The 12,626-nt window shown below is 43.6% G+C and overlaps 2 protein-coding genes across 2 annotated transcripts; both read left to right on the top strand.

Annotated features, from left to right (window-relative positions):
- Positions 1–3,450, top strand: LOC117779674 (mediator of RNA polymerase II transcription subunit 15-like). Its single transcript, XM_034615944.1, has 4 exons — positions 1–1,104; positions 2,299–2,476; positions 2,539–3,385; positions 3,438–3,450. The coding sequence occupies exons 1-4, from the start codon at positions 1,090–1,092 to the stop codon at positions 3,448–3,450; spliced, it is 1,053 nt and encodes a 350-aa protein (XP_034471835.1). The 5' UTR covers positions 1–1,089.
- LOC117781152 (putative mediator of RNA polymerase II transcription subunit 26) lies at positions 3,371–11,811 on the top strand. The gene is given in 8 exon segments (XM_034617892.1): positions 3,371–3,882; positions 4,317–7,899; positions 7,954–8,641; positions 8,681–8,962; positions 8,965–9,442; positions 9,861–10,285; positions 10,288–10,378; positions 10,437–11,811. Coding segments are annotated over 8 exon segments (6,711 nt in total). The 5' UTR covers positions 3,371–3,449; the 3' UTR covers positions 11,168–11,811.
- The last annotated feature ends 815 nt before the right edge of the window (positions 11,812–12,626 follow it).

The following is a 12,626-nucleotide window of genomic DNA, read 5'->3' as shown; positions in this document are numbered from 1 at the left end:
AGCACAGTAGGTAAACACTGACTGGAAAATAAAAATGGCTACCACTGAAGGCGAATGCAAATGGCGGTTGTTATTGTTCGTGGAATTTCAATAATTAAGAAGATTTTTGTACAAAATAAACAACAAAAACACTACGCTATAGACATAGCAATAAGCTAAAAAGCAAATATAATTAATCAGTTAACTGCATGTGTGGTTAAAAACTTTTTACCCGCTCGCACATCGTCTTAATTTACGCCAGAAATTGTGCTTCGAAACGCAAATCGTGACAAGAAAAAGATTCAGCGCCCAGTGAAAAGCAATATTATTAGTTTGTATGCATAAAATGAACAACAGTGTTATCATAATAGTTCACTTAAAGCTGTGAAAAGTGCATTATCAAATTTGTAAATAGCAATGTGCGCGTTTTCATGCAGTTAACAGCATTTAAAAACGTTGAAAAACTCACGAAAATCGCAATCGGCAGTAGAAGCAGCAGCAGCAGAGAAGCTAGCAGAGGAGCGCCCAAGTGCTGCCCGTCCGTGTCCGCTCCGCTCCGCACGTTGTCTCAAAAACGAAACGAAAAACGCGTCGGCAACAACAAAAGATGCAGAGGTTAAAGTTAAATAAAGTAAAATAACAACAAATTAATTTTTAGCTACAGATAAACATACATATATATGCATATGTATGTGGATGCATGCATGTATACAAGCATCAGCCGCTGAGACGGACAAAGACAACAAAAACAACAGCAACCACAAGAGTGTGTAACGTGAGCAAAAACAATTCAAAGTGTGGGAGTCGGTAATCGGTATATATAAATATACATAAAGGAAACAACAAGATTACGATAAATTGTTAAAAATGCGCGTAGTGCAAAGATGCAATTGCTTAAATGCAAAGGACGAGATAAACCAAATGAGCGGCTTATAAATTTTATAAAGAATTCATTTATTGTTGGTCACAATGATGATTTCGATACGCATTCGTGATTATACAAATTCAAAACGAAATAGCAAGAATTGTGTGTGATTTTGTGCTAAATGCAAAATTTTTGCATCACTTTGCCAATTAAATCTACGACGGGTGCGATTGCCGTGTGATGATATGCCACTTAAACAGGTGAGTAAACATTTAATAAACTAACTAAGTACAAGTGCATTCTCCTCTCCTCTTCTCTTCTCCAAAAATTGTGTCCGTGTCTTTAGCTTTCTTTCTTTTTGCCGCCATCAAGTGTGCAAAAACAGCTGATCTAAGATTATTGCATTTGCTATGAGGAAGTTATAGATGGCGCTAGTGTTGGCTGATGGATGGGGCGGGGGGAGTGGGAGTCGCGGGTGCTTATTAAACACTTGCGTCACCCACGTAGTTTTCATTTACAGAAAAACTCTTTTTTTTTGGACGTGTCATGCGTTCAGTGAGCATATGTGTGTGTTCGTGTGTCTGTGTGTGTGGTTCTATTTTTTGGGATTTTATTGAGGCGCGATCCACTGCCTGCCGTTTACGAACGAAGGTGGACAGAGCAGCAGTATTTTGGTTACCTTTTCCCTCTTGCACACACACCCTTCCAACAGCCAGAAGAAAAATGGCGACGGGGTATCGATAACAAGACACTAAAATGAGAACGTGAGCAACCTGTGGCCACTAATCAAGGCGAAATGTTGTTATTTTACTTTTTTCTAAAGAAGTTTTAATAAATATTTTAATGGCTTTTCAATGAGTGCATTAGTTTGATAAATTCGGATTTAAGTCCATATAATATTTCTGTTGTTGAAATAAATTGTTGTTGGAATTTCCAACAAGTTCATATAACCATCTCGCTCGCACTCTGCACAAAGCAGCAGCACAAAACAGAAATGTCAAAATGTTTAATTGGTTTTTTCTGCCACTGTGTATTTCAACAATACAGCGGAAATTAGTTAGTTAGTTACATTATTAAACAATTTTTGAATAAATAATTAGACAACTTAGCAGTTATGCTTAAGTGCTGAATACACTGTAAATACAAGCGTATGTACATAGCATACGAATACTCTGTGTGGCTAACTGGACCAGGGCTGCAATTGCTGTCACCGATAGTCGATAAATGCAAATACATCGATAACTGTCGAGTGTTCGGACCCAGAAGTAATCTAAGCGCGTAAATTAAATAAAAAAAATTTGAAGAAATGTTTAATTTTGCAAAATTACAAAAGTTAAATTCCAATTTAGATATAAATTAAGTTTATCAATTCGATAGCTTAAGAATTATACAAAATGCGCAAAAAAAAAAATTATTTTTAAATAATGACATAAATATTGCTATAAATATTGCAGCAGCTTGAACCGTCAGTGCGGATATCGGTGTCTCTGCCCTGGGATGCAGCACAACGTCTGCGTCAACTGGCCGCCGAGGGGAATCCCACACTGCGTGCCCTCGGAATTCTGTCCGTGCAGCCTGAAGGCGATTCTGTGATAACTTTAAAAGTTGGAGGAAAAGATATTAAAATCAAGGGTATGTACTTATATTAATTGTTGCAATGCCATTTGCGTGCTAATTGCGGTTGTCATTTGCAGATCATTTAAACGATGTCGCAGGCGGTGCAATTGAGGCGGCTGGCACGTCTTCCAACAAAGCCGCTCTCACCGGGACGACACATTTGTCGGTGCCCGCATTCGATGGCCCCAGTACAAGCAAGGCAGCTTATTTGCAGCAGCAGCAACAACAGCAACAACAACAGCGACTTGTCGATGCAATCTCAAGCCAACAGCACCTACAACAACAGCAACAACAACAGCAGAGGAGGAATGTGCTGCCGCAGCAGAAAATAATGCAACAACAAACGTTGCCGCCGCCACAGACGCCACCCTCGCCGTACAACAATAATGCGGCCACAACGCCGCCCGTTTTCAAGTCCCCCAATACGGTGTGTCCAATGGAGGGCAAGGTGCCGCTGTTGCCATCGCCTGCTGGGGCACTCAACGTGCCAAGGGATTTCCCGTTCGAAAGCATGCGGCAGGCACGTGTCCTACAGGGCAGGGAGACGACGGCGGGCACGCCCGTCATTGGCGGTCTTGGGCCACCGCCGCCGCCCCCAAATGTAACTCTCAAGCTATTAAACAATCAAGCGGCACCAAATGGCGAAGGCGTGTCCAATAAATCTCAGTTCATACATCCGCCACCGCCATATCCTGGTCTGGGACCGAGTTCGAGTCTGACTGCAACAAGCAATAACAGCAATTCAGCAGCTGTCGCACCGAGTGCGTGTACAAAGCCAACGCAAAGCTATCACATGCCAACGTCCTCATCATCGTCATCATCAGCAGCTGCAGCAGGAGGAGTTGCACCTGGAGGAGGAGGAGGAGCAGTCACGCCAACAGCCACGTCGACGGGCAGTAACAACATTGCAATATCATCCCCATTGTTGGTTAATCTGCTGCAAAACGATGGCAATGCGTTGACAAGCCAATTGAAGTCACCACAATTGATGGACTGCAGCTCCTCACCTTTGCGTCCATGCTCGTTACCGGCGACACCCAGTGATTTTGTCCACTTGGCGTCACTCGACAACGGGAATGTGCCCTCATCTCCGACAGGCGGCGGGTCCGTGGTAATCCGAGGCATGCAGCATCTACAGCAGCAGCAACAACAACAACAGCAGCAACAACAACAACAGCAGCAGCAGCAACAATTGCTTCTCAGTCCCAGCAGCACACCGAATCTGTATAACCAAGGGCCAGCAACACATCGCTTTCCACACGCGACAGGTTTGCGGCACCAGCAACAGGTGCAACAGCAGCAGGTGCAGCAGCAGCAGTTGCTTCAGCAGCGCCAACATCAGTTGCAAGGAATGCCACCACGCTTTATGCCACCACAACAACAGCAGCAGCAACAGTTTATTCCACAACAACAGCCAAATGGTAAGTAAAAGCTGATTCATTTAGACTTAATTATATGATTATTTTAAACGAAACACTTAAAAGAGGAATCTTTATTGTGAACCAAAAGAACAATCTGCGAACACTAATTGTTAAATATAATTTCATAGAAATGTTCACTCGAATGTTACCAATTTATATATTGTTTTGGCAACAATTTGGTTTATAGACGTCACCATTGAATTAAATTATATTTAACAATTATTTGTTAGAGATTCTGCTTTTATGTCTTAGTAACGTTTCAATAAAAAAAAAAATAATTGAATCAAATTTGACTAACACAAAATTATGTTTCTTCTATTTCAAGTGATTTATTTATTATTTATTAATTTAAAAAAGGTTTTAAATGAATCACCTTTTGGATATGTATTAATTAACAGAAATAGATACTCACTCAATATTCTTTATTCCCACAGATTGCTTCAGTAATTTAAACCTGCAACAGCCGCAGCAACAGTTGAGACAGCAGCAAATCCGAGCCGGTCTGCCACCGCCGCCACCACATCCGCAACAGCAACATCAACAGCAGCAGCAGCGACTTATGAGCATGCCGTTGGCATCGCCACAAGCTCAGCAGTTTATGGGTCATGGCGGTGCCTCGCCGATTGCCCATTCACCTGCCTCCAGCCACCACTCGATGCACAGTCCGTTGATGTCAAATCACCAGACAGCGCCGCTGCCGCCATCTTCAATGTTGTCGCCCTCTACAGCGCCCAATAGCCCGCACCCGCAGCAATTAGCGCAGCTTCAACAGCAACAGCAACAACAGCAGCAGCAACAGAAAGAGCTGAGTTCAATCTCTAATATGCAAAATGCACACCTTGTACCTGTAGCACCGCCTCCGGACTATAACCAGGCGGCGGCAAATTCACGCTGGCCGGCGCTTAATAAACCGATGGATTCAGCTACGAAGAGCAGCTTTCAGGAGTTTACACGCTATCAGATGCAATACAATCTACAGCAGCAGCAGCAACAAATCAACTTGGGCAATGGCCCAATGCAGACAGCAGCGAATGCAGTGGAACTGGTGCCACCAACAGGACAACGGCAACAGCAACAGTTGCAGCAGCAGCAGCAACAACAACAACCACAGCAGCAGCAACAACCACAACAACAACAGCCACAACAACTGCTGCCAATGCCAGTTCAACAAATGGCAGCACAACAACAACAAACCCAGCAAACACAGGCGAATGTGGCAAACACTTCGTCTGTTGGCCATGGCCTAAATGATCCGCTGATTTCATTGTCCGACCTGGACGCCTTAACCACCAACGACTTGGACGCTTTACTGCCAACTCTAAACTGTGATCTCGACTCAACGCTGAGCCTCGAGGATAAGAATGAGCTCGAATCGTTGCTGCAGGATGCTAAGGATCTGGACTTGGACTTGATCGAGGATAATTTGTCAGCGGTGGGCATGGATGTGGGAGATGCACTCAGCACGCTGCAAGATGCCCCCAATTGCTTGGAGCAACAACCAACGCAGCAACAGCAGACACAGCAACAATCACAAATGCTCGATATGCAGCCCTATAATCAACAACAAATGCTGCAACAGCAACAACAACAGCAGCGGCATCAACTGACTCAGATGCAACAGCTGCAACAACAGCAGCGACAGCAGTTGCAGCGTCAGATGCAACTTCAACAACAGCAACAGCAACAAGTGGTACAACGTGGGCAACAGCAGCAACCATTGCAAATGCAACAACAACAGCAATTGGTAGCTCAAAAGAAATTGCAACAGTTGCAGCAGCAACAACAACAACAGCAGCAGCCGCAACCACAACGTATTGGCAATGTGCAGCAGAAGCAATTCATTATTAATCCGCACACTGGCGACATGGAACCAATGGCCAGCGACGATAGCGACACGGAGGCGGAACAAGAAACGACGCAGCTGCAATTCCGAAGCATTTCGAGTGGCTTAAGTGGTTATGGTGGCTTCAATCCTGCCAATGATATGCTGCTGCCGAACAATCTCTTCTCCGAGGAGGATTCCAACTCGGCCATGTCAGGCGGTGGTCAGCAGTTGCCGCTGGCAATTAACAGCGATCAGGAGCGTTCACGTGACTCACTCAACTCCAACAAATCGGCAACAAATCGGGCAAGAAAAACGCCGCTACTGAAGGTGAATCACAGCAATCAAAAGCAGCAACAACAACAGCAACAGCAAATGGCAAACTCATGCCATCCCATGCAAATGCAAATACAACAAATGCAGCAGCTGCAACAGTTGTCCACGGGCAGTGCAGATTCACCACGATCTGGCAATAGTTCGCCATTGATTGGCAGCAATTCTCCGCTTGCCACCAGCAGCAACAACAAGAAGGCTAAGCCCAATCTGCTGCGTGAGAAACTGCAACAAGGTGTTAAGGAGCGTAAATCCAAGGATGCAACAACAACAACACCGACGACGACGATGACAACGACTCCAAAACCGAAGCGGGAACGTGCCAAGGGCAATGCCAAGGCTAAAACGGCGGCAGCGACGGCGGCAGCAGCTGCAGCAGCAGCAATGGCTGAGGAGAAAATTAAGCTGCGACTGAAGCTAGACAAAGTAGATATGCCGCAAGTTGCCTATGAGCAACAGCAGCAGCAGCAACAACAACAACAACAACAACAGCAGCACATGCAACTCAATGCCATCATGGATAATAATCATAATCAGCAGCAGCAACAAATGCCGTTGCAGACGCAGTTGCTAACGTTGCCACAACAGCAGCAGCAACATCTGCAACAGCAGCAACACCTTCAACAGCAACATCTACAACCACAACCTCTGCAAGCACAACAGCATCAGCAACAACACCTTCAACAACCGCAACAGCATCATCCCGTCTACAGCAACATGGCACAGCAGCAACAAACCGGACAACAGCAACAAGTTGCTGCTGCTGCTGGACTCAACGAGCCACGTGTTCCACCATTGCAAATACGTTTACGCGGCAAAAACTCGGTGGTTGTGAAGAATACACGAAAGGAGCGAAAGAAGGCAACCGTTAATGCGGAGGAGGAGCACAAGATTCGTCAGCTCAAACGCGTATTTAGCGAGCAGGAAACGCAGCAGCAGCAGCAACTAGTGATTATAGATGGAGCGACTGAGAATAAGCAGACCAAGTTAACAGCAGCAACAACAACGCCAACAACAACGCATGTAAATGGTTTGCCCAACTCGAGTGTTGTTATACAAAAAACCAGCACACAACCAGCTCAGCAACAGCAACAACAACAGTTGCCGGCAAATGCCAAGACAACAACAATTGTTGCTGGCAAGAATGGGCTGACAATTAGTGCGATTGTTGAGGCGCACAAGACGCAATCGCAATCACAAATTGTCGATGGGCAACTGTTGTCGGTGGGTTCAACCAATACGGGAACAGCCACAACGTTGCAGCAACAGCAGCAGCAGCTCAGCAAAATTGCAACATCGCTGCCAAGCAGCATAACACTGAGTGCAATCACCAGCAACACCAACAACAATAATAATAATAACAGCAACAATAACAACAATAATAATAATAACAGCAGCAGTAATAACAATAACAATGCCAGCTGCAATACAAACATCAACAGCAGCAACAACAACAACAACAGTCGCATGCTCAGCAATTTGAGTCTGAAGAATCCCATCAAGACTGCAGCGACCATCACACCCATTTTGGGTGGCAAACCGTTGACAAAAAACCATAAGCCGCCGCCATATATAACCGCCGTGCAACAGCTGCAGCTACAGAAGCAGCAACAGCAACAGCAGCAACAACAACTGGCGGCGGCCGTAACAATGTTGCCCAGTGCGACGACGCTGAAGCGTGTCGAAATAACAAAAGTGGCCCCAACAGCAGCAGATGCAGCAACAATAACAACTGTAACAACAACAACCTCACCCTCCACAGCAGCAACAGCAGCAGCACCAACAACAACTGCAACATCAACCTCAACAGCAACGCTTGCCGATAGAAAGTTGCCAGTGGCGCTCTCAATGAACAGCAACCTGCAACAGCAGCAACAACAGCAGCAACAGCAACAACAACAGCAACAACAACAGCAGCAACAGCAACAACTCAATAATGTATGTGAGCTGCCAGCAACTGTGCAACAAAAAAATAACCATGTGAGCCAGCAGACTGTGGCCAACACAGCGTCACCAACGCCAGCTGCCGTTTTAGCCAACACATTGCGTAACTCGCCCGCCAGCAATGGCAGTGGCACGCCCGGACACGGCAACAATGGCGGTGGCGAGGATAGTGGCATCGAGTCCATGGATGCGCTCTCCGAGAAGAGTCCACATCAGCAATCCTCCAGCAGTCCCATACAGCAGCAATTGGTTAGTAAACAGAACACGCCGGCAACGTCAACTACAACTGCCACAGCAGCAACAACAACAGCAACACCATCAGCAACAGTTGGTGTCGCTGTGACAACAACAAAAACAACAGCGGGTAGTTGCAACAGCAACAAACTGCAGCTGCAACATGCGGATGATGAGATTGAAAAGGCACTGGCCAAAATGGAAGGCGACTTTCCCGACGACTTGGAGAACATTGTGGCCAGTGTACTGAAGGAGACGGCAGCGTCGAATATGAACTGTGGTTTCAACTTGACGCCCAACAATACAAAAGTGAAAAGTGAAATACTCGAGCACGATGATCTCATCAAGAAGCTGACGGACAACATCGGTAACAAAGATGATAACAAGGTTGTTGCTGAAAAAACTGAAGTGAAAGTGAAGCTGGAGAAGATTAAGCAGGAGGAATTGCCAACACTACACGCGATTAAAAAGGAGCCAGTTACAGCAGAGCAGAAGAAAGAGTCGAAAAGCGAAGAGAAACTGGAAACTGTGACGAGCAAAGAGAGCAAAGAGATCAATGAAGAGCAAGAGAAGCCACAGACTGAGTCACTGCAGCCCATATCGATTGAAATTCCTGCGGAGACGCCACGGAAAAGAACACGTGCCAGCAGTCGCCTGGAGAGTCCCCTGGATGCGCAGAAACCCAGTCCGGAAGCACTAGTAACAACATCAGCAACAACGACAACAACAACAACAGCAGCAGCAGCATCGCCAGCAATTCTGGTGAGAGTGCAGCACGTGTATTGTCAGTTGCAAGTCCTCGCCTGGGCACGCCAACGCCAATTCACAACAACAACAACAACAGTAGCAGTAGCAGCAGCAACAACAACAACAACAAGCGACGTCGCCAGGAGTCCGAGTGTGGCAGCAGCAATGATGATGCCACAGATGCCACACTTGTTGTTGGTGCTGAGACCAACAGTGGCAACAACAACAACATCAGCAGCAAACGCACACGCATCAGCAGCGGCAGCAGCAACAACAACAATGCTGAGAGCACTGAGTCATCAACGGGTCTCAATCATCTGATTACGAAAAAGATTGAGATTGAGTCTTCGGATTCGGATGAGCCGTTAATTGAAGTTGCCGGCAAGGTGCGAAATTCGAAGGCGCAGGTCGAGGAAAAACACGTGACCCGACGCAATGCTCAGCAACAACAACAAGCCCAACAACAACAGCAACAGCCAAGTGAGTTGACACAAATTGCAGTTAGATTATTATTATTATTTTTATTTATAAATGATTGCTCCTATTAGAAATTTGACTAATAATACTAAGAATACCAAAATTATTATCGAACTACAGTTTGTAAATTAAAAATGTGGGTACGAATACCAAGTTGCCAAGCTAAAGGAAAAGTCATAAATATATATCTTTAGCCAGCTAAGTTACAGTCATATAATTTAATGAATGTTCCACAACGACGGATTTTAAATCTATTGGAAAGAAATATTAATAAATTAACCAATTATTAACTAGATGGATTTCTTTTTTTTCCATCTCGACTTAAACTTCGTTAAATTTTATTCCAAGTATTATTAACATTGTTTTAGTAATTACAAAAATATAAGATTCTGTTGTTTATTAATTCCTTCTCACTTTACAGAAGCGATCCATGTGAATGCTGCAGCCACTCAGGTGCAGAAGGCAGGCAAAACACAGCCAGTTGCTGCCACAAACAACAGCAATAGTCCCAGTGCAACGTTGCAGTCGGTCAGCAATGCAGCAGCAGCAACAACAGCAGTAGCAGCAGCAGCAACAACATCCAACATTAGCAACAACTCGAATGTTGTGCATGCAACACGAGGTGCAACAGCAGCAGCTGCTACCAGCAGCAACACAGTCAACAACAACATGAATGCGAGCTCGCCAACAGACGAGAAGATCGGCACGAGGAGAAGCGTGAGAGCAAGTGCAGCTGCCAACAAGATCATTTACAGTCGCAGCAATGCAGCAGCTGCTGCAGCGGCTGCAGCTGCCGCGGCAGAGCCAAAGGGACGCCTGGCAAAGCTGCAGGAGGAGGAGGAGGCGGCGCAACTGGAGTTCTTGGTGCAAATAATTCGAATGCAACAAGTGCAAATATTGAGAGTGTGGCAGAAGCGCGTCGCAAGACACGAAGTGCAGGTGAGGGAAGAGAGAATTAAGAGAGAGAAATTGCAACTAACGAAATTCCAAATTGCAGTAATTGGCGAGTCCATGTTGACCGAGGGACGACGGAGAAGAACATCGCGTGACTACAAGTGACCAGAGTTTTGCGCCTTGGCTAAGGGTTTGAACCATGCAGGCGATGCTAACGAGGATGACTTGATCGAGCTGATCGAACTGGATGCTGTGGAGCGGTTTGATTTCAGCACTAGTTTCCCTTTGGTCCAGGCGCAAAACATTGATGGCGAGTCACAGGCGAACGATGATAATGATGATGGAGATGTTGGCGATGACCATGAAGAGCATCTTGTGGATCTCTCTTCAGCGTTAAGTCTCATTGAGAGTGCTGAGGGGGCCGATGAGACCGATCATCTGCACATGTTGAATTATCACAACAGCAGCAGGAGCAGCTACACGGAAACTGATGTGAATGTCGATGCGGTTAGCTTGCTAATGCCGGAATTGGCCAATGCAACAGCCTTGGACTGTGGCAATTATGTGGATTATGATGAGTTTAACATGTGTCTGAACAACATACTCAGCGAGCAGGACAATGACGAGGAACTCGCTGTCAACCCCGACTCGAATTTGAATGCTGGCAAGAACCAGCACCAACATCAACATCCGCAGTGGCATGATGTCAGCGATGTACTCAGCATAGTGCCATTAAATAATAATTTAGGGCTGACCTTTCAGGAGTTTTCTACCGAGTCAAGTGTGACTGCCGATGATCGTTCCGGCAGCAGCAGCTCGTCGCAATTGGCCTAGTGACGATTAGTTACTCAATTGTTTATAATGTTGCTTGTAAATATTTAACTCACTTTTCGATTTCGTTTTGTAATTTAAAAAGGTGTTTAATTTTTGAATATATACAGTATGATACGCTTAATTGACGAATTGTCGATAATTGTGCAATTAAGCACATTATACTGTATTGAATTTTGTATAGTTAGTTGTATCCAAAGGTTGCAATAATGTTGCATCTCAAAGCGAGCAGCATCACACACACACACTCATACGCCCATCTATGATGTTTATATATTCTTTGCCTTTAATTTTAGACTTGAGACTTACTTATTCCCCTGCTAATTTAGCGCTACTTTCCATCAATTATCCCTTGGTAAATGGATTTGCTAGTCAAGTGGAACAGACAATTTGTGTATAGCTCAAAAAACCATTAAAAACAGAAAAAAAAAAAAATTTACAAAAAATTAAATGAAAATGAAAACAAGAAACTTGAACAAATTAGTTGAAAATCAAATATATTGTATGTGCAGAAATATATATTACCATCTATATAAGAAAGTAGTTAACCGAGACCGAGACACCCTGCTCTGACACGCATGCGTATTTCTTTTTCACATCTCAGCTATTGTATATATTTTAGACATAATTCTGATAAATGCAACATACGAAAAACAAAACAAAAGGTTATCTTTAGCACGCTAATGCAAGTCGAACATTAGAAAAAAACAGACCATACATTTAGAACAACTTTTTATTTAATAATTTCTTAGATATATAGGCACAAGATATACAGATAGTCTATATAGTTTTATATATCTATATATGTGTATATTATTATGTATTACCATACATATTTATATATGTATATTTATATATAATACCATATATATATATATATTTATATAAGTTTGCGTTGTTTCGAAAAGAATAAAATTTGTTTTTTAGTTTTAAAAACTAGATTGTAAGTCATGCATTATATTAACGAAACTCCTTTACCAATACAATATGCGCATGAAAACCTCTGCAATAAGTTAGTCAAGGCAACTCACAGGGAGAACCGCGTAATATCCACAGAGAAACAGAGAAAATTATATAAGAAAACTGTTTGTCGTTTTGCAAAGCGAGTGAACACATCTGTATATACTTATATACAAATAATAGATGAGAAACAAATCGTATATAATGTTATATATTTTGCTTACACAAAACCACAAAAAACAAAAAAAAAAATACAAAAGAAAAAGAAATGAAAAAATAAACCACAGCAACAACAGTTGTATTGTACATTGTATATAAGGCAGGCTCTATTTTTGCTAAATGTTATTTGAACAAATAAGGGGAAAACAAAGATGCACAGCAAAAGCAAAGCGCTAAACAAAAACACATTTAAAACAAAGTATAGATATATACATATATGGGCATATTTATGTATAAATAAATATATATCTTAATATATGTATTTATTTACTTATGTGTGTTT

The sequence above is a fragment of the Drosophila innubila genome (assembly GCF_004354385.1).
Source record: "Drosophila innubila isolate TH190305 chromosome 2L unlocalized genomic scaffold, UK_Dinn_1.0 4_B_2L, whole genome shotgun sequence".
NCBI classification, from domain to species: Eukaryota; Metazoa; Arthropoda; class Insecta; order Diptera; family Drosophilidae; genus Drosophila; species Drosophila innubila.
The sequence above is the reverse complement of the archived record's forward strand: the minus strand, read 5'-3'. Positions and strand labels throughout refer to the sequence as shown.

What these genes read in the sequence shown, in the direction of transcription:
- LOC117779674 (XM_034615944.1), top strand. An exon ending in AAAAGATATTAAAATCAAGG is followed by an intron (nt 2,477 to 2,538) that starts GTATGTACTTAT and finishes TGTCATTTGCAG; the next exon opens with ATCATTTAAACGATGTCGCA.